General features: G+C 45.7%; 2 protein-coding genes, 1 non-coding gene and 1 pseudogene across 3 annotated transcripts; 1 reads left to right on the forward strand and 3 right to left on the reverse strand.

The window, feature by feature from the left end:
• Positions 1–2,272: 2,272 nt before the first annotated feature.
• LOC101766371 lies at positions 2,273–3,508 on the reverse strand. The gene has a single exon (XM_004966645.1). The coding sequence runs from the start codon at positions 3,506–3,508 to the stop codon at positions 2,273–2,275; it is 1,236 nt and encodes a 411-aa protein (XP_004966702.1).
• Positions 3,509–8,638: 5,130 nt separating this feature from the next.
• Positions 8,639–11,794, reverse strand: LOC101781070 (PTI1-like tyrosine-protein kinase At3g15890). The gene is made up of 4 exons (XM_004964689.4): positions 11,503–11,794; positions 10,619–10,763; positions 9,722–9,984; positions 8,639–9,612 (listed from the first exon to the last, which is right to left on the reverse strand). The coding sequence occupies exons 1-4, from the start codon at positions 11,571–11,573 to the stop codon at positions 8,982–8,984; spliced, it is 1,110 nt and encodes a 369-aa protein (XP_004964746.1). The 5' UTR covers positions 11,574–11,794; the 3' UTR covers positions 8,639–8,981.
• Positions 11,795–12,662: 868 nt separating this feature from the next.
• Positions 12,663–12,735, forward strand: TRNAA-AGC. The gene has a single exon. It is a non-coding gene; the product is annotated as a tRNA-Ala (tRNA).
• A 1,391-nt stretch (positions 12,736–14,126) lies between these two features.
• On the reverse strand, positions 14,127–17,162 carry LOC101766784 (annotated as a pseudogene).
• Positions 17,163–22,490: the final 5,328 nt, after the last annotated feature.

Genomic DNA, 22,490 nt, shown 5'->3' on the forward strand with positions numbered 1-22,490 from the left:
GAGAAGAGAGCATAAGCACAATTATGTAATAACCTATATCTAACCTTGAACTCTTCTTTCTCTCTTAAATGATATGGCAGCGCTCCTGCCTGATTAAGTTCAAAAAAAAGAGAGGGGACTGTGATCAGGTTAGGTGATGTCAAGATGGTTGAGTATGAGAGGGATCAAATGTGAAGAAAGTGCAAATACAGGTTTGTCGTGTGTGATGCATGCTTCAGATTTTGTACCAGCTGAAGACTCAAGTTGCTTATTGATCTGTAAAATAGCAGTAGAATCGTGAACCATAACTGTGAAAATGTGTATTAGCGATTCTTATATTCCAGATGCAGATCTGTTGATTATGGTTAGTTAGGCTTCTCCTTAGAAGATGATAAATGTTTTCTAAAACTGAAGTAGAGGGTCGTATCTTACTATTACTAATTGGAGTCTCCTTTTGAAGCCTCCAGTGAAGCCACATAGAAATTCTAGGTGAACACTCTAGAAAGAGAGAGAAATTTAAGAAATTCTCACAAAAAAACAAAACATCTTGCCATTAATCGGTAAACTCAAATCATCATAACTATTGGATCTATTATATTTTCTAAAAAAATTACCCACCTATGCTATTATGAAAATAGCCTAAAGTAATCCCCCTAAATCAATATCTAAATTATCCACCTATGCCATTATATAAAATTAACTAAAGTAACCCCTAATCTTCATCAAAATTACCCACTTATGCCATTATAAATAATATTTAAAATAACCCCTCCTAAATTTGCAACTAAATTGCCCACCACTAATACTTAAAAAACTTAAAGTAATCCCTTAAATTTGCATCTATATTACCCACATGTCATTATTAAAAAATAATATAAGGTAATCCGACATTTGAATCCAAATCACCTTAATTAAAAATAAACATCAATATATGATTCTAAATCATCTATTTCTTACACTATTGATATATGATATAATAATTAAGCTATATACGAATTATGTGTGTCGCTGTTTATAAAGATATAGAGGAAGTGTTGAGAATCTAGATTTCTATGTTAAAATTATAGCTCAAACTTAGGGATCATTCAACAAATTCAAGTGCATACCTACGATGCAAAGTGAATAGTTAAAGATTATAAATATGGATGAAAACATTATAGATCTACCACAATCGAACGAAGATAATAAGTATATATGTATATAAGTATTGTGTTCGAATATGTAACAAATGAGAGGTAGCTCAAGGTAATAGTTTTGTAGTAATGTGGTCTCATTTTTTTTTCATTGGAGACTCCACATTAGTTCCCACAAGACATGCTAGAAAAAAAAAGATAAATCCTAAAAATTCTCACAAAAATAAAAACATCAAACATCAATCATGTAAACTCTAATAATCATAGTCATTGGTCTATTATATTTTCTAAAAAGTTACACACCACTATCATTATGAAAATATTAAAAAATAAACTCTAAACCTCTATCTAAATTTCTGAGCTCGGCCATTATAAAAAATAATCTAAAGTAATCCTATAATCTTCGTCCAATTTACTTATAAATATCATTATAAAGCATAACTTAAAATGCCATTCTAAATTTGTATCTAAGTTACCCACATGTGTCGTTATTAAAAATAACCTAAAGTAAACACCAAAGTCTTGGTCTAATTATCTTCACGTACATCATACATAAATGTTCAAAAAAGTAAACTAATATATTATTCTAAATTACCTATTTATATTATTGTTAATATAGAAATACTAAGTTAAAGTATATACACATGATGAGTGTCACCATGTAGACCATTTATGCATGTATGTGAGGAATTGGTGAAAAATATTAATTTTTATGCTAAATACAATGTATGGAGGTGTGATACAAATAAAATGAAAAAAGTGTTAATGTGGGTGAAAAAGTGTATAGAATTACTAATTAAAAATTAATTTCAACTGGACAAATAGGTACATATCTATATGAGTATTATGCTGAAATATTGGTAAAGAGAGTAGTAGTTAAATAATTTTCATTATTAGTTAAGAATTTAATTTCTAAATAATTTTTAAATACACTAGTTTTTAAAAACATTAGCCCGTGTGAGAGCACATGTTGATGCACTAGTTTAATTTCTAGTTGAGCTGGTTATCCACAAGCGAAGGAATGGAAAGCACGGCATGTACGTATATAACAAACCAAAAGCAAAGATTCCGCATGCTTACAGGGACCTGCACTGCACCAGTACTATCCTCGAATGAACAGCAAAGCTTTAGGCTATGCTGGAAATGCGCATTAGCTTACACTACATTATAAGCTCCATTTGGAAAAACCATGCCGGACGCCCCCTGCCAAGATTTCCACCCAGCGGCGGCGCCGCCACCGCCTCCGGCAGCAATGGCGTGATCCTCCCATTCCTCATGTCGAACACGCCGCTGTCTCCCAGAGGGTCCGAATCCTCCTCCTCCCCGCAATACTCACGCAGGAAGTAGATGCAGTCCTCCCGAGCTCCACACTCCGAAGCCGTCACGGACTTGGAGTGCTTGCCGACGAACAGCGCCTGGCCTCCTCCCAGAGCGGCCACCCTCCTCCACGGGAAGCAGAACCTGGCCCTCAGGTCCGCCTCGAAGACCTCGAACGAGAGAGTCCGGGCACGCGTCACCCCGTGCCCACGCGGCGCGGAGCACAGGTGCCCGATCAGCCGCCGGACTTGGAGCAGCCGGCCGCCGGACTCGACGAGGTAGCCGCAGTACCTGCACGAGTACCTCTGGTCCCCGACCGTGGTGTGGAACGGACCCCATCGGGTGTTCACGAAGTTGGCGATGCATCTCATGGGCGGGACCGCCGGCTTGCCCTTGCAGGCCGTGTCGACGTCGAACATGTAGAGCTGCCTGTACGCGATCGCGTAGAGCTTCCCGTCGTAGAAGGCGGCGTCGTATGCGCGCTCGCCGCCGGGAATGACGAACGCCGTGGCGGCCGCCGGCGGCCGGCAGATGCAGATCATGCTGCTCCTCCTGCTGGGCGCCGGCATCAGCACGGCGAAGAGGGAGTCCGCCGGCGGCGCCGCGCCGAGGGGCGACGGCGGCGCGAGCTGCACTAGCTTGAAGGCGGACGGAGGGTGGAGGTAGTCGTCCCTCGCCTTGCCCTCGTAGCGGCAGATGGTGGCCACGTCCGGGAGCGGCACGACGTCGCCGGTGAAAGGGTTCGCCAGCGACATCGAGCGCCCGACCCCGAGGAAGAGCCAGCTGCCCACGGAGCCATGGCAGGTCGTGAGGCCGCCGTCGCCGCCGCCGCCGTCCGGTAATAGAGCCGGGAACGGTAAGCGGTGGACCGCGCCGTCCGGGACGCTGAGGAAGCTGGTGCCGTCGGGGAGCGCCAGCCACGGGAACGGGACGGGCAGCAGCTCGCGGCGCCACGCACGGCAGACGGCGCGCAGGCGGACGCGGTCGGCGAGGCTGGGGAGCCGCCGGAGGACGATGGCTAGGAGCTCCAGCTGGAGGTCTGCCCAGGGCGATGGCGATCCCGTGTCGTCGTCCGCCATCGTGCAAGCAAAGTATTTTCCGAGACGCCACGGTGGAGACGCCGTGGAAATTTGTAGCGCCCACCAGTTCCCAACGGGAGTGCGGCGCGGACTCGGACCCAGGCGCGTGTCGCCTGAAAAATTTGGTGGAACTGTTGCCTTGATATACTATATGGGAGCATTAAAAACTCCAACACAATTACAGATGAGATTGTAGGATATCCGGTTGTTATGTGATTTTATAATTCTTAGAGATAGGGCTAACAAATCTATCCTACCTATAACAAATCGGATTCTCCTTTTATCTGGATATTGTTTACACAAACCAACTATATCTCTAACACCCTCTCTCAATATTAACCTCCTGATGCCGTGAGGTTTAGGGCCTGTTTGGTTATGGATGCTTATTTATAAGTTGCTTATTTGCTTATTTGTAGTGGCTTATTTATAAGTCTAGGTGTTTGGTTTGGGTTGCTTATCTGATTGCATATGACATATTTGCCCCTGCCATCCCATTTCCCACTACCCCCAACTATTACCAGCTCCTAGTACAGAGGCGGCGGCGGCGGGTGGCGGGCGGGAGCGGCGGCGGGTGCGAGCGGCGGGAGGGAGCGGCGCGGCGGGCGGGAGCGGCGGCGGCGGGCGCGAGCGGCGGCGGCGGGCGTGAGCGGCGGCGGGCGGCGGGCGGGCGCGGCGGCGGGCGGCGGGCGGAAGCGGCGCCAGAGTAGTTCCGGGAGAGAGGAGAGAGAAAAGGGAGAGAGGAGAGAGAATGAGGGTAGGAGGAGTAAAGTGCCCCATAAGCAACCATAAGCAACTCAAAACTTACTTATTTGCTTATGCATAAGCAACTTATAAGCAACTCTATAAGCAAGAGTGTTTGGGTTATAAGCAACTTATTTGCTTATTTTTAAGTTGCTTATGGATAAGCAAAGGAAACCAAACAGGCCCTTAGATTGTGCACAAAACATTGAAGTGACTGAGCAGGTAACGCCTTGGTAAATCCATCTGCCAGCTGATCTCCTGAAGGAACAAACCGTACTTGTAATTACTTCTTCATGACCCGCTCTCGCACAAAATGAAAATCAATTTCTATGTGCTTAACTCTAGCATGAAACACTGGATTAGTAGACAAGTATGTGGCTCCCAAATTGTCACACCATAAGATTGATGTCTGCTCAAGTTTAAGTCCAAGTTCGGCTAGCAAAGATTCTAACCAAATTATCTCAGCTGTTGCATTGGTCATAGATTTATACTCAGTTTCCGTACTTGATCTCGACACGGTAGTTGATCTCGACACAGTGGCTTGTTTTCTAGCACTCCAAGATATAAGATTTTTGCCAAAGAATATTGCAAAGCCACATGTCGACCTTCTGTCATCAACACTTCCTGCCCAGTCCGCATAAGAGAATCCACTAACAGCATGCATAGATTTCTGAATTTTAAGACCCAAATTCATTGTATGCTTGATATACCTCAATATTCGCTTGACTGCTGTCTAATGTAGTGTGGTAGGCGCATGCAAGAATTGACAGACCTTGTTTACTGCATATGATAAATCAGGACGTGTCATCATCAAGTATTGTAGCGCACCAACAACACTTCTATACTGAGTGCTATCTTCTAGACCAAGTACCTCTCCTTCATAGCTAGAGAGCTTCTCAGATGTGGACAGAGGGCTAGTGCACGGCTTGCACTTGAACATGCCAACTCGGGTCAATATATCTTGCGCGTATTTTCCTTGAGAGAGGATTATGCCATCCTTTTCCTTCTTCACTTCAATGCCCAGAAAATAATGTAGCTCACCAAGATCCTTTAATGCAAAATCTTTCTTCAAATCTTCAAGCAGAGCTGACACTGCATCTGGTGACGAACTTGTAACAATAATATCATCAACATAGACAAGCATAAATATCTTTATATGTCCTTTTCTATAGATAAAAAGTGAGGTGTCGGATTTTGAAGAAACAAAACTGAGAGAAATTAACTTGGTACTTAACCTAGAGTACCATGCCCTTGGTGCTTGCTTCAGGCCATAAAGAGCTTTATCCAATTTGTAGACAAAAGTAGGCTTATCTGGATCTTCAAATCCTAGTGACTGCTTCATATAGATTTCCTCTTCCAGAACACCATGCAAGAACGCGTTCTGCACATCAAGCTATTGAAGAGACCATCCTTTGGAGACTGCAATTGATAACACAACTCTGACAGTAGCTATTTTCACAACCGGGCTGAACGTATCTTCATAATCAATACCATAACGTTGCTTAAAACCTTTCATTACCAATCTTGCCTTGTATCTGTCTATACTGCTATCAGCTCTTTTCTTAATTTTGTACACCCATTTGCAATCAATTAAGTTTCTATCCGCTTCATCTGGAACTAGGCGCCATGTCCCATTGTGCATTAAGGCAAGATATTCCTCGTGCATTGTATTGCGCCACTTTGAATCTCCAAGTGCTTCCTGTACAGATTCCGGCTCACCAGTAGAACTGAACATGCCATATCGTATCATGCCATCATACATTTTCTTGGGCTTCACAATCCCACTTTGCAGCCTGGTATGCCACCTTTGAGACGAGACTGGCGCTGGCACTGGTTCTGTTGAAGCAGCAGGCATCGACGCACCTGATCCAGCGGCTGGCGTAGAGGATCCGGCAGTCGGGACACCTAGCGACGCAATAGGGGTGGAAGCAGGCGCGTGTGCGTCGGACTCGCTCGGCTGACACACCGGCTCGTCGATCGACTCGTCGCGCGGCTCGCCCGTACGCCCGCTTAGCTCGTCGGGTGGCTCGCCCAATGCCCCCCACGTGGCGAGCGCTGTGGAGCAGGTACGGCCGGCATCGTAGGCGGAGCAGTGCCAACATCAGCGCCCGCGCACGTAGGGACAAAAACAGCCCCTGGAACAGAATCTGATGTAGAATTCGCCGCCGATTTTTTCTGTAAATCACCACTAACACCAGACAGGTCAGTAGCATCAGTAATATTGAAAGCAAAACAATTTTCATCCCCGGGATTGCGAAGAAAATCAGGAAGGAGGATAATATCTTTGCGAAGTTGAGCGCCAGCATTTGGATGAAGCTTAGCAAGGGGAAAGACAGTTCGACATCACGGGAGATGTAGATGTGGCCAGTGGAGATATCAAGGCATTTAAACCCTTTGTGCATAGAACTATAGCCGAGAAAAGCACATTGGGTGGAGCGAAATGAGAGCTTTCGAGAATTGTAGGGCCGTAAATGTGGCCAACATGTGCAGTCAAAAATTCGCAGACTGTCATAATTTGGAGTTTCATGAGACAAGCGAGCAATAGGCATGTCGTAATTAATGACCTTACTTGGCAGGAGATTAGTAAGATACGTGGCAGTGAGGAACGCTTGATCCTAAAATTTTAAAGGCATCGATGCATTTGCGAGAAGGGCGAGACCAACCTCAACAATATGCCTACGTTTTCTCTCGGCCGCCCCATTCTTTTGATGCGCATGAGGACAGGACACTCGATGCGTGATGCCAATCCATTGGAAGAAGGAGTGTAATTTCTCATATTCCCCTCCCCAATCAGACTGGATACAGACAATTTTCTTATTAAGCTTTCTTTCCACAAGATTCTGAAAGTCTTGGAACACCTGAAAAACATCTGAAAAACATCAAATTTGTGGTGCAGGAGATAGATCTAAGTGTATTTGCTATAATCATCGATAAAGCTGACATAGTAAGTATATCGTCCAGCAGAAGTAGGAGCCGGCTCCCACACATCAGAATAGATTAAATCAAGAGGGGCACTAGAAATTTTATTCGAGATTGTATATGGAAGCTAATGGATTTCCAATGGATTTCCCCACGGCCGCGAGCTCATCTTTAATGTTTTGCATCTTGTTGAAGTAGGCTGACGATGCCGACATCGTCAGGCTTCCCTTCTTCAAGGTAGCCAGTTGCATCCGCAGGTTAGTTACCCGCGCTCTTGATTGCGCCGCGAACATAACCTCCAGCACCTTCCACGCTTCGGCGGAGGTCGTCATGGTCGCTACTCCTGCCAACACCTCTGTGGTGATAGAATTTAGCAGGTAGCTAAGGAGTTGTTGATCTTTGCTTACCCACGAATTGTACTCGGGGTTAGGGACTTCTTGCTTCTTGCCGTCCAGCAGCACCTCCAGCGTTTGGCTTGGCGCAAGGAGGAATTGCGCCTTCCACAGATAATTGTCCCGTGTGAGCTTCTCGAACACAACCAGCCCAAGCTGCAGCGGCGTGGAGGAGGAGTAGGACGCCATAGTTCGAGCGTACGGAGCTCCGAACAGATCTTGCTTGTGCTTAGGAAGAGGCAGCTCTGATTACCATGAAAGATTTGATGGAACTGTAGTTGCCTATCTTGGCATACTACAGGTTACGTATTATATATGGAGCACTAAAGACTCTAACATATTTACAGATGAGATCGTAGGATATCCGGTTGTTACGTGGTTTTACAATTCTTGGAGATAGAGCTAACAAATCTATCCTATCGCGGATCCTCCTTTGATCTGGATATTGTTTACACAAACCAACCGTATCTCTAACATCGCCGTGTCGGCGTCGACGCTGCAGGAGTGGAGTCGAGTCGGACACTGGCACACTGCAGGGAAGGCTGCTGGGATGTCGGTCCGAGTCAAATAGTTGGACTTGGAGTGTTGGAGACATGTCAGGGCAAAAAAGCGTTTTCGTTTGTGGACTGTTCTGGCGGCTCCTTTCGCTTTGCACCCGACTACTACTTGTGATTGAGATTCTGGTCCTACGCTTTGTGGATACAATATTTGGCAAAGCTTGGGTGCCATCGCGTCTTTTTTAGTTGTTTGCACGTACTACCAACCACCAGCCGTGTCTCACATCTCAAGGTCTCAACTAAATCAAGGTCACGTTTGGTTTATTGATCGATGTGATTTGCCTAAGCCACCGGTTGCTCTTTTCATAGCATATTCTTCGCATTGTAAGCCGCATGCGTAGCCTGTTGGAGGCATAATTACTTGTGAGTTGGTCATGGTTTGCCAGACATGCCATAATGGTTTTCGCAAATTGTAGTAGTAGCTTTGCAACCGATCGAACTGGCTCTTCGCAAACAAGGTCTGAATGCGGCATGGGATGGCACGGATTAGGGAAATTCCAGTCTCAAAACTCCTAGTGAGATAATTCAATCGCCTCACTGTATATTGATATGTATTATGCAAATTAAAGGAGAGAATTAATATGCTGACAACATCATCAGAGAAATATACAAACATCTGGGAAACATATGCATCTTCTATGCGGTGCATGCAAAAAGCACTTCGCATAACAACCTATCTCCATTCTCCAACCCCATCACTCTTTCTTGCTCTCTCTCAACAGGAAAAGGGGGGAAAAACAAGGGGGAAATGCAACTCACAAGTATCAATGCCTGTACAATTTCCATCCATGTCAAACCACACGACCAATCATCAATACCACAAATATGCATTCTAGCATCTCCTACGGTAGCAACTATCATAATTCACGCCCCAGCCAATTCGAGTTCTTGATCTTTCCTTGGCACAGAGTCTGTGCTCACATCTGGAGTCGATGTTCCCTGGGAACTAACCGTTGAGTCTGGCCTGAACAGCTCATCTCTTTCAAGCTTCAGAAGCGTCTCTTTGGATTCTCCTTTCAGCAACGGCACAACTTCAAGCATTGTCGGCCTCTTTTCAGGTTCTGAATGCGTGCATGCAAGCCCGACAAGCACCATTCTTTTCAGTTCAGGTTCGGAAAACTTGTCACTGAGCTTTGAGTCCGCAATTTCATCGTATCTACCCTCCTTTGCCAAAGGGAGCACCCAATTTCGAATTCCGTATGTCTTAACAGAGCCTGACTTTTCTATTGGCCTTTTGCCACTCGCAAGCTCCAGCAATATTATTCCAAAGCTGTATACATCACAACCAGCTGTTGGTTTGCCGAACATAATGTACTCAGGAGCAAGATAGCCTCGTTGGTTTTCACTGGTTATCTTTTCATGGTCCATTCCATCAGGAATAAGCCTTATCAGACCAAAATCACCAACATGTGCCTGGAAGTCTGAATCCAGTAACACATTGGTGGCCTTGATGCTTCCATGGATTATCTGAGGTGTTGCATGGTGATGAAGATACCTGTAAGAAAGCACTTGTGAGCTATGTATGACAGTGTATTAAAAGCAACAAAGTATAAATTATCAGCACTATTCCGTTATGAGCAAAGATAATAAGACAGTTTACTGACAAGAGAGCCCGAGCAGCACCAATGGCAATAGATGCTCTCCTCCGCCAATCAAGGAGACACTCCGCTGAAAGTGGTCCATGAAGATGTGCATAGAGACTTGAGTTTGCCATATAGTCATACACCAGAATGCGTTCAGGTCCATCCGCACAATATCCACGGAAACTCAGGAGGTTTTTGTGTCTTATTCTTCCCAAGATCTCGACTTCTGAAGCAAATTCCACTTCTGTGCCATTCTTTGTATTCATTAACCTCTTGACAGCAATCTGCATAATAAAAGATTGGTAAAGTCAATCAGTAGGTTGCACTGAATTCATTGCAGTTTTATATATTAAAACTGGATAGTACCAATAATGTATCGAACTGCACGCCATCACAATTTTTTCCAGCCACTCAAGTACACATAAAAAAGATAAAGGGACAAACAGAACATAATATACTTAAGAGATGTTTTTTTTCATTTGTCAATCTAACATTATACTAACCCTCTCCACAATGCTTAAAAAGAAGGTTATTCCGCATAAACATGAGCCCTCAATCATAGTTTTAAAAAAGACATGTCTCGTAGTTGCAACCATGATAGGGCGAATTCAGCCCCTTTTTTTCCTTTGTTTACAAGATAGAGATTTGCAAACCTGTAGCCAGTTCATCTGACTTATTTTTTTGTTTACTTCCCTATGACAACATATCCTACCTACCTAATAATAACGCAATCAAAGATCAATGTTCCAAGACTAATCAAGAAAAGTTAACTGATAGCAGTTGCTTGGCTACTTAGTGAGTCAGGTACCAATAAAAATTTCCCAACTGTGCAGAATAATTGTGACTGGGCCAACTGAAAAGCAATAAAGTAGAAAAATTTTAGTTCACAGCAAGGACCAAGATGTACAGAGCAGAAACCTGAGAGCCATCCCAAACTTGTCCCCAATACACACTCCCAAGTGGCCCTTGTCCAATCTTGTTATCGTAATTGAAGCTGTTTGTTGCCGATCGAAGCTCCCTCAACGAGAACACCCACCGCAACGATCCGCTGCCTTCGTCAGACCTGGCAAACCAAAGCCAACAAAGACAGGATGAGCTACAACCAATTAATCTTCCACCTCCAAGTATAACTTAGCCGATCAACTCATATCCAATTCCACTTATACAAATCCCCTTCTGCCCCCAGAACAAATTTGCCTAATCCGAGCATAGAAAATCAATCATGCACCATTTGCACCATTCAGAGGATGGTTCATAGAAGCAGACTAGCATGTGAATTTTCCATGGTGGAAAATTCATAATAATATTCCTAAAGCTGGAAAAAGGTAACAGGAAAGGTATGAAAAAGGAGGAATAGAATAAAGCTGGCACCCTCTACCGACAGGTAACAAAAACGGAAGCACCCAAATGGCCTAATCCCCCCACCAGTTTCTCGCCTAACGAAATCGGTACCAAAAAATCGGTTCTGAAACCAATCCAAGACGTCTCCTTGTCACCAAATTGAGCACCAAACAAGTCACCTCTTGCACCACACCCCCGAGTATTTGGCAAAATTCAGTTAACCCCGAACAAGGAATGAATTACCATCGCTGAAAACCCTCAGCGCCAGCGGCATCCGGCGCCGTCAATCAAAAACCACCACGAACCGAGCCGAATTCGCCGCCGTAGGAATCCAAACATCCATCTATCTCACACCAATCACACACGACGCCGGAATTCCGCGAACCCACGCACGCCCAAAAGCGCCAGAGAAGGGACCGAAGAGCAACGGAGGGGGTGCTTAAGGAGCTTTCGTGACTTACAGGTCCTCCCGGGAGGCGGCCCTGGCGCAGCAGAGGAGCCTGCGGGCGGCCCGCGACAGCTTCGGGTGCATCCCCGCCGGCGGCGCCGCTCCTGCGCGTGCGAACGGAGGAGGAGGAGGAGGAGCGGAGTGGGGAACTTGGACTCGACGACTCGGAAGGAGCTGTGGGGTGGGGCGGGGTGGAAGGTGGTGGCCGGTGGGGTGGGGGACTTGGGCTAGAGGAAGAAGAGGGAGAGCAGAGCCGAGCCGAGACGTAAACAGCGGAGACCAGCCTCGCAGCTGCGCTTTCGGTGTGACCTGTTCGTCGTCGCCTTTTTTGCTCGCGATTCCCACCTCACCCACGCGCCGACGCGACGCCGTTGGGTTGGGTTTGGGGGCTCGGCTCGGCACCTCGTTCCGCAGGCCACACGCCGCGCGCTGCTTGCCGTGCGGTGCAAACCGTTTGGACTGGTGGTGGTTGCGTTTGGTTACACGGCCAACGCTCGAGGGCCGTCTGGTACGCGGCGACTCCACCCCGAAACCGAAAAGGCTCGCGTGAATTTGCGTACGAGAGGAGGCGTCAAGTTTCGGCGGCATGGGTCAGTGGGAGAACGCTCGTACGGCGATGCCTGTCATCCACGACATCGGAAGAAGAATCCATCCAACAGGGAACGATGCAATGCAGCACGAGCCGAGGAGTGACAGGTGTTGTAAGCCTGGCAGGCAAAACTAAAAGTGGCAAGTACTGGCTGCCGCATATTTTTAGGAGCTTTTATTGCTTCTTTTTGATCGGTCACCTACCATTTCCTTGTAGGGTGCTGTTGGGTACTAACCTTGTACCTCGAGCCTAGATTATTTACCTCTTTATTAGGTCAGTTGGGGTTTCCACAGTTCTGCTGCTTAACTTTGAAGCAAATCGGATGGTGATACGTTTGGGCCCTCTGTCTTCGGGTGTCATCTAGGATTTGGGACATTCTCGAAAAAAATTCTAGGATTTGGAAGGGCCCAATTTTGGGTTTGATAGGTTAAAGCTCCAGACTGCGCAAAGTGGCCCGCTGTGCGGCAGGACTCTGTTTGGGCCGTACGAACTCGGGCAACCCAGAAAAAAGCCTAGCTGAGAGCCCAGCCCATCCCCTATAGAGTTATGGTACTTAACAAACTAAGAATCGAACTTAGCACTACGGGGATGTAGCTCAGATGGTAGAGCGCTCGCTTAGCATGCGAGAGGTACGGGGATCGATACCCCGCATCTCCATAATATTTGTAATTTTTTAACTTTTTCTCTTTGCATCTCCAAAATAGTTACATTTTTAACTTTACTCTTTTTATTTATGCAGCCCGACGAATTGGATTCGTTCGTACGTACCGCCGCAGTCTAGACTGTGCGAAGTTCTCTCTGTGTGTGAAAAATCTTATCAAACATGGTTTTTGAATTCAACTAACTCTCGTTTCATGCAACGTTAAAGGAGCGATTCTTGTCATGTATTGAGGAGGACAGTTGCCTTCCCAACTGGGACTTGATTTGAGCAATTGTAGGAATGGGCAATATCAAATTCAAGATGTCTTAAATGAGATGCTACTCAAAAGTGTGAAGCATGTGCCGGAACTATATGGAGGAATATTTCGCTTAGATTATTGTATGGAGGAGATGAATTAGAGTTGCATCCACTGGATAGTTCAGTAATGAGATTTGAACATCACTAGAATATCTAGAGGAAATTCCCCGCAGGTAAACGGGACCTGGTCCCCATTTCTACCTCTACTGCTCCCTCCGTCCTAAATTGTAAGCAATGTACAAAATAGCAGGCTATGAGATTTAGCGTAGAGCTGTGCTTAACCGCTATAGCACCGCTATAGCCCGCTAATTAGTATAACACTGTTGTAGCGGCAGTTAGCATCAAACGCTATAGCGCCGCTATAGCCTCGCTATAGCCCGCTATTTCGTACATTGATTGTAAGTCATTCCAAGAATCTTGGAGAGTCAAAGTATCTCAAATTTAACCAAATTTATATGATAATATAATAATATTTATGATGTTAACTAAGTATCATTAAATTCTTTATCAATTATATTTTCATAGTATATCTATTTGATGTCATAAATCTTTATATTTTTCTCTATAATTTTGGTCAAACTTGAGATGCTTTGACTCTCCAAGATTCTTAGAATGACTTACAATTTGGAACGGAGGGAGTAGTAGGTAAAGATGATTTCTTTTGAGTACCTTGGTTCAAACGGAGCAGCACTTAATGTATTTGTTAGCTAAAACATTGGCATTGGTCAGTGGTGATAAACAAATTCTATGTCAAACAATATGCTACCAGCAGAAAATCGACATGCTTGTCTTCTCATGATACGGAAGGCACACTTGCTAGCTCCTTGTTGTTTATTTGCAGTGTACTGCCAGTTTGGTTGAAGTGTTTGTGACTCGTGTGTGTCTCAAGCTCAACAGATAGTCGTGGTTTGGGTTCAGAAACACAACTTTAAATCAGTTTGACAGATGCAGGGCGTCCAATAGACATATATAGAATATTTGTATTAAAACAATATCATTATGGTTCCGGAAACAAAGATAGCGCAAGCTAGGCAATAGCCAAACACATGCCAAGCCAAAAGTCATCCGACAGTAGTATTTAGCATCCATTTCAATAACAGCACGCGGCTAACTCGAACAATGATTTCTACCTCCCAGCCTCCTGCACCAGGCACGCGATATCTTCCTTGCGCATCCGGCCGCCGTAGTTAAGGATGGTGATGCCACTCTTCCTCCCAGTGTCAATGTCCTCCGCAGACACGTTCAAGATGCCGTTTGCATCGATATCGAAGGTGACCTCTAGACGAGGCGCGCCCCGTGGCGCCGGGGGGATGTCGGTGCATGAACATGCCGAGCAGGTTGTTGTCCTTGGCGCTCGTGCTCTCGCCCTCGTACACACGAAACGTCACGCTGGTCTGGCTATCGTAGAGGGTGGTGAAGCTCCCCACCTTCTTGGTCGGGATGGCGGCGTTCCTCGGGATCAACACGCTCATTTTATGGTCAAGATCGGTGTCAATCCCAAGCGAGAGCGGGGTGACCTCGCGCAAAAGCATATCCACCAGCCTCTTGTCATCAGTTCCGCCACTGAGAATGGAGGCCTGGATGGCAGCGCCGTAGGCAACGGCTTCATCAGGGTTGATGGTCCTACGGAGCTCCTTCCCATCGAAGAATTCTCGTAGCATGTTCTGCACCTTGGGGATGCGGGTGGAACCGCCCACGAGGACGACGTCGTCGACCCTGCTCTTGTCCATCTTGGCATCCCGTAAGCACTGATCCAGAGCTTCCATGCACTTGCTAAAGAGACTCTTGTTGAGCTCCTCAAATCGAGACCGGGTGATGGTGGTGCAGAAATCAATGCCATCATGGAGTGCATCGACCTCAATAGTGGTCTGTGGAGTGAAAGACAGCATCCTCTTTGCTCTCTCGCAGGCGGTCCTCAGCCGTCGGAGTGCCTTCTGGTTACAACTGATGTTAGTCTTCGGGTGTTTCCGTGTGAACTCCAGTAGAGAGTATTTCACCATCTCGTTATCAAAATCTGCTCCGCCAAGGTGAGTGTCGCCGGCGATAGCCAACACCTCAAAGAGACCTTTGTCCATGCCAATGCCTGGATCAATGTTGAGGAGGGAGACATCAAACGTACCGCCACCAAGATCGAAGACGAGCACCGTCCTCGGTTTGTTGCTGACGGGCATCTTCTCAAGACCATACGCGAGGGCGGCAGCAGTTGGCTCATTGATGATGCGCATGACATTTAGGCCGGCGATGGTGCCGGCGTCAAAGGTAGCTTGGCGCTGGGAGTTGTTGAAGTAGACTGGGACAGTGATAACGGCGTTCTTGACTGTTTTGCCAAGATAGACCTCGGCTGTCTCTCTCATCTTTGTGAGCACGATGGAGGAGATCTCCTCAGGCGCGAGCTGCCTCTCCTTGCCGTCGTACTGCACCACGACCATCGGCCGGTCGTCACGACCTGCAACAATTTTGAAAGGCCACAACTTGATGTCTCCTTGCACAGACTCGTCATCAAATCTGCGGCCGATCAATCGCTTCACTTCTGCGAGAATTTAGTGATGCAATCAGGAATCAATCGAGTGAGCCATAACATAGTTTAGCAATAAAATTGTTTAGCAAATCCTGGATGTCCGTTCAATTTTTTGGTACGCTCGGCTGAAGTTTGAAGGTTGGCATACATGCAAGAATTCCAAGAGTTGTTTGGAATAAATGAATGGAATGCACGTTACTCCCTCCATCCCGCAAAAAGTATTATTTTGAAAAATTTCAGACATAGTAGTGGTGAAATGTCTATGTTGCCCCTAATAACCAATACTAATTGTGATTGAAAATCGTACTATCTATTTAGTTTTCTGGATAATAAATGTGCGTGCATTGGAACCAGAAAAATAATATCAAATAATATCAATTGATCATTCGATTGGCTCTACGCGCTTGTCCATACATTTCTTTTATTGATGTGAGTGTTGCATTAATTAGATGAGATTTACTACGAGGTAAAAGAAAGGATAAAAGAAAGGATAGTAAATTTCAGAGTAAAAAAACATTCTTTACACGCAGGAGTATTTATGGGGTGTTTGGGAGGAGGGAGCTAAATTTTAGCCCTGTCACATCGGATGTTCGGATGTTAATTAGGAGGACTAAACATAAGCTAATTACAAAACTAATTACAGAACCCCTATGCTAAATCGCGAGACGAATCTATTAAGCCTAATTAATCCATCATTAGTGAATGGTTACTGTAGCATCACATTGTCAAATCATAGACTAATTAGGCTTAATAGATTCGTCTCGCGATTTAGCCTAGGGGTTGTGTAATTAGTTTTGTAATTAGTCTAGATTTAATACTCCTAATTAGTGTCCAAACATTCGATGTGACGGGGGCTAAAATTTAGCCCCCTCCTCCCAAACACCCCCTTAAAGTCTTGTAGTGCTTAGGAAGACTAACCAGTTGCGTAGAAGATGAAAACGCACTCCACTAGACACATGAATGGTTAAACAAATGGCAGACATATGAACAGGCAGCTAAAGAAATTTAAGAGGCTTGTGGCATGCACGGGACGGGCAAATTGCAGCTTGCTAGTGCTAGTGCTTCAATGTTGATACTACGATCGAGCTGGTTTGTACTCCCTCCATTTCAATTTATAAATTATTTGATATTTTTTAAATTCTGTGTACATGTTTAGATATATATTAAAAAGTTATAAATCTATTAATTAAAAAATGACCTGTAAGACGTAGAGGGCAATACACTGTTAATATATTAATATAGGAGTAGTCGTACTATTCAACCACGAACACCTAGCTAGGCGTTCTACTTTGAACGAACCCATAAAACTCGTGACGACCGAAGAAATTAAACTAACAAATAATCATAAGCGAGTGATGAAACAGCAAGCAGCTTGTGTTGCTTCTCACCGAAGATGGTGTTGGTGGGGTTCGAGGCGGCCTGGTTCACGGCCGCGTCGCCGACGAGCTTCTCGGCGCCCTTGAACGCCACACAGGACGGCGTGAGGCGGTTGCCCTGGTCGTTGGCGATGACCTCGCTGCGGTCGTGCCGCCACACGGCCACGCACGAGTACGTCGTCCCCAGGTCGATGCCGATCGCCGGCCCGTCCACTTTGGAGGACCCCATCGTCTCCACCGTCGAAGGCACGCAGGCGTGGGTGCATCTGAGAATATATAAATAGTATGTACGGACGGATGCGCCGGCCCTAGGGCACAAGCGTTTCTCTCCACGGTGTTTTCTTCGTGGGCTTGATTGGTGAGCCGGATTTTTCTTAGGCCCATGCAAAAAGAAGAAGATCGGTCCGGCCCGGTGCAGTACGTTAGAGGTGAACTTTCTAATTTGACTCAAAATGTACGGTCGGTCCTTAAATTCGTCTCGCTGTGTCACTTAGATCCTCGTGCTTTCCAATATTTATCTGGCTCTCTAAATTTGGGCTCGAGTGTCATTTAGGTCAAATGCAGATATAGTCCCCTAAACTTGGTTTCGGGTGTGAGGGCCATATACTCTCTAAAAGCATTATCATCTTAATTAAATTGATAAAAACTTTACATAGATATAAGAGTAAAATGCACCGGAGGTCCATCAACTTGTAAGGAGGTGTCACTTAGGTCCACAAACTTCGAAAGTGCATTTTTAGATCCATAAATTTGTTAAGTCGTTCACCGTAGGTCCGTACCCCTTCTAGCGCTGACTAGGCATCTTCTCTCTCATCCCTCTCATCTTCCTATCTCTCTTCCTCTCTCTCTTCCTCTAGCATTTCATGTAACATGTCGACGGCGGTGGCGGCATGGAGCTCTTCATCTGCTTCACCTCCGTCGATGAAGAGCTCCATGCCACTGCTGCCGACATGTTCGATGAAATGCTGGAGGGAGAGAGGAGGATGAGAGGGATGGGAGAAGATGCCCAGTCAGTGTGCCATGTCAACACTAGATGCTCATGTGGAGGGGTATGGATCTAGGGTGAATGACTTAACAAGTTTATGAACCTAAAAATGCACTTTCAGAGTTCGTGGACCTAAGTGACAGCTTCTTACAAGTTGATGATGGACCTCTGGTGCATTTTACTCTAGATATAATTTAATTGTAGTCAAATAAAGTGAATTTTACCTCAACATGTATGGAGAATATTGATGTGGTGAACCCAGAAAGATTGATGATCTTTTACTTTGAAGGGAATATCTTAATTTACTAGGTGCGCATTACACGCTGTTGACGCCGGATTTTGACGTGTATGGAATCGGCGTCAAGGAGGAAAGGATTGGCCGATGCGGCAGGTTAAAAGGTCACGATTGGGAATTGGCCGATTAGTGCTACAGTTGGAGATCGGCCGATTAGCGCTACAGTATTCCGATGGATAGAGTTGGTAGAGATCGGCCGATTGAAAGGCTGGACCAGTTGGGCCAATATGGGCTTAAAGTGGATCAGAAAGAGAAGACGAAGGGGGATTGGCCCGCAGGAGTGCAATAACCAACTCCGATACGAGTTGTACTTGTAAATATTCGTTTTCGTTTAAAATTAGAGATAGATCCTAGTCGGTTAGGAAAGTGGTTGTAACAGGCTATAAATAGCCATCTTTAGAGATCTGTAAACAACATATCAATCAATACAACAATCTACTATTTCCTTGTACTTTACTTTCAAGTCGGCGACTTCGCCAATATTTTTCTTCTTTCACGAGTTCGTACGGGTTGGCAGGGCTGCATCGATACGATCTCCGGCCGATTCTGTAAGTTCCGTTTATCGAGTAATATCTAAGCTTTAACTTTGGGCGCATCACTGTCGTTTCGTTTAGATTTATTTACCAGGTATCGATATTTACTAGAATTCTAGGTTTTACCTGTTGTTCTAGTTTTATCACCAGTTATCCAGCTTAAGATTAGAACTGTCGGCTTGATTATCGTTATTTTCATCCATTATCTTCACATAGCCGATTAGATCTATTTCAAGTGTTGCTCCTGTAGCATTATCTAGCTTACTCTAGTAGTTTTCTTTATAATCGATGCGTGGTTGTCGACTGTATCATAGCCGATTATCTTTTTATAGCAAATCGGCCGATTCGCTGATACGCTTCCTCGAGATCGGAATCTTAGCCGATCGCAACCCCTATAATTTGACACGTTTCTTCCTTGCCAATCAACAGGTCAGATTGGCTGGCACGCCGCGCGAACTGCACCAGGGCGATCACCCGAACAGGAGCTAAGCAGATTCTCCCGGGTCGTGTGTCCGACGCTGAGAGTCAATCGGCTGATTTTTAGCGCCAACACACGCATACTCTGTTATTCTTGAAAGATTGTTCAAGTTTAAATAACTCGTTGCACTTACTAAACTAAAATCAGGAGCTTATAAGATAATTGATTGATCAAATATTGGGAGAAGGGGCAATAAAACAAGTCTGGAAATGTGCTAATGAAAGTAATGGCTTATCATGTTCTATTAGTAGGATGACACTGCATTTCAAGAGTTTAGGAACCTATATGACACCTGAAGCCAAATTTAACGAGTAAGATATGCATTTGAGAGTACGGGGACCTAAATGACACCCGAGCTCAAATTTAGGGAGTCATATATGCATTGTAAGAGTACAGTGACCTAAGTGATACAGCGAAACAAGTTTAAGGATCGGTTATGCACCTTGCTCTTCGTTTTTATACATATATAAACCTTAATGGTATTTTGAATTTATATTTAGTTCTAGATATCCACAGTAGTATTCATTTGGTTAATTGTTTGGTGAAGACAATATGATATCTTATCGGGTAAACTCCTAATTGCATTTTAATTCTAGGATCCAAACACGGTAAGTGTTGACTCATTTTTAGCTAACTAGATCCAACTAAAAATTAGCTTTAGACCATCCATACAGGATCTTAGTTTGGTGCCGTGCAAAATGGTTTGTGCACGAACCAACGAACTACCCGTGTACCTGAGCAGCGCGTGATGAGTGCGACGGCCGCGTGACGTCGTCGGGACCACGTACGGGCTGCCACTCCACCCGGCATTGCAACGCGACACCGCTGCCGGAGCAAGCCAGTTCCGGAGATCCCGGCCCTGCCCGGTGGACATGCCGGTACGGCACCTCACTCTTCTCCTCGACCTCGTTCCCTCTTGCTCCGAGCCCCCGTACCGTACCGATCGCACGAACCCGCCGTTCTAGCAGAAAGGCAGCAGTGTCCTGGCGCTCCCATTCAGTCGTGGCGGGCGGCTACTAGTACTACCACAAAATGTACCCCGTGCGCCAAATTTTTTGCAGGAGCATGGAGCCTGCACCGAGCCGATGCCCCGCGCCTCTAGCGGGGGAGCAGAGCAGGGGCGGTTCGACACTTGTCGCGCACCGAGAGATCTGCCGAGCCCTGCATTCGCTCCCAAGGTTCAGTGCATCGAGTTCATTGTACTTGCGAGGTCGCGTGTCAACGTGCGTGTTCGGTGGTCTGAAAGACTTGAAGCACAAGCACTGAACTTACCCTCTCACAAGAGCAGAGTTCCGCGGACCGGATGCAGAGCACGGTTCAACTGTCCAAGTCAAATGCAGAGCTCCCGGACACCGCAGGGAGCAAGTAACCTTAGTTTAAGGGAGCGTTTTCTTCCCGTGTCTTATTTTTAGCACGTGTCACATCGAATGTTTAGATACTAATTAGGAGTAGTAAACGTAGACTATTTACAAAACCAATTACATAAGTGGAATCTAAACGGCGAGACGAATCTATTAAGTCTAATTAAGCCTAATTAATCCATCATTAGCAAATATTTACTGTAGCAACACATTGTCAAATCATGGACTAATTAGGCTTAATAGATTCGTCTCGCCGTTTAGATTCGTCTTATGTAATGGGTTTTGTAAATAGTCTACGTTTAATACTTCTAATTAGTATCTTAACATTCGATGTGACGGGTGCTAAAGTTTAGCAAGTGGAAGAAAACAGGCTCTAACTCGCAGGTTACGTGCATCCGAAACCTGAATGGACGCAACGCGCTAGCAGCATGTTTTTACTAATGTGAGCCGGAAATCCACACCTAGGTCTGGATAACGAGCCAACTCGGCTCGGTCCAGCTCGTTAAGGATGAGTTCGGCTCGTCCACGCCATGTTTCCCGTCGCCGTCCGGCAGCGCCGAGAGATCTCGTCGCGTCGTGTCTGCCCGCCGGCCGGACAGTGGTCGGCACACGCAAACCGTTTCCGTCCGTCCACCCAAGAAAACGCAGTACGGCTCCCGCGGCACGCGGGCAGCAGCAGCAGCATCAGACACCACTCACCTTTTCTTGTAGCGGAGCCTGCCGTAACGCCCAAATCTTTTTTGACATCCGGGTAATCTTGTCCCCCTACGATCCCAGGATAAACATTACATGCCCCGATCGAGACTAGTACTCTATCTACGAGTGACGTGTCCGTCCAGTGTGCACGCAACTGAAGGAGTAAAAAAAATTAATTTTACTTTCCTCACCTATTTACTTTATCCACTTAATCTTTTAAATAAAATTTAGATATCACTTTACTCATCCCAAACTATTTCATTTGGTTCAATCTATCTCCTACCGAAGGTAGATTGGACGAAATGATTGGATCAAATGAAATAGTTTAAGGGAGGAGAGTACGCGAGACGAAAAAATTACGGACACACGGTCGTTGGGCACTGAAAGCCTGCAGGGAAAATTTACTGCGGTGTGCTACGTAGGGGTAAGGCCTTGTTTACTTCCCAACTTGGGAGTGGCAAAATTAGTACTTTGCCATAAATGCGCAACTGTAGCGTTTCGTTTGTATTTGTGAATTATTGTCCAAATATTGACTAATTAGGCTCAAAAGATTCATCTCGCAAAGTACAACAAAACTGTGCAATTAGTTTTTGATTTCATCTACATTTAGTACTTCATGCATGTACCGCAAGTTTGATGTGATGGGGAATCTTCTTTTTGCATAGTGTCAAAGTTGGGAGTTGGGAAGAAACTAAACATGGCCTAAAACGGAGCCGGCAGCGGGTGCGCCGAGGCATGGGGAAGCGTGGTGCACATGCGTGGACTGCAGATCGCGATGCGGACATGCATGCAGTGTATGGGCAAGTGACACTGGAGTGGGTGAGTGCAGAGCCCCACAGGAGCAAGGGAGCAGCAGCAGTTGTTGTTGGCTCTACGCCTGACTTGGTGGCGTGCCGGGGGACCGCCTGGAGGAGAGGTGGCCATCGGAATCCCAGCGGTAAAGTCCCGAGAAACAGCCGCGCCCCACATGCCTCTTGAGTCTTGCCTGCCCTTCTTCGTCACAGTTGTGTCTAGGAAAAACTTAGGGCCTGTTTTCTTCCGCTTGCTAAACTTTAGCACCTGTCACATCGAATGTTTAGATACTAATTAGGAGATGTATGAATTGTGTACTTTTGTTACGTTGTGCGTCAGAAGTTTCACATGGGTGGAGTCAAAGGCATCTGTCTGACCCTTATCAGTGTTTCAGGCTGTGTCACGAGCAATCAATAGTTT

This window comes from Setaria italica, chromosome IV (genome assembly GCF_000263155.2).
Source record: "Setaria italica strain Yugu1 chromosome IV, Setaria_italica_v2.0, whole genome shotgun sequence".
NCBI lineage: Eukaryota > Viridiplantae > Streptophyta > Magnoliopsida > Poales > Poaceae > Setaria > Setaria italica.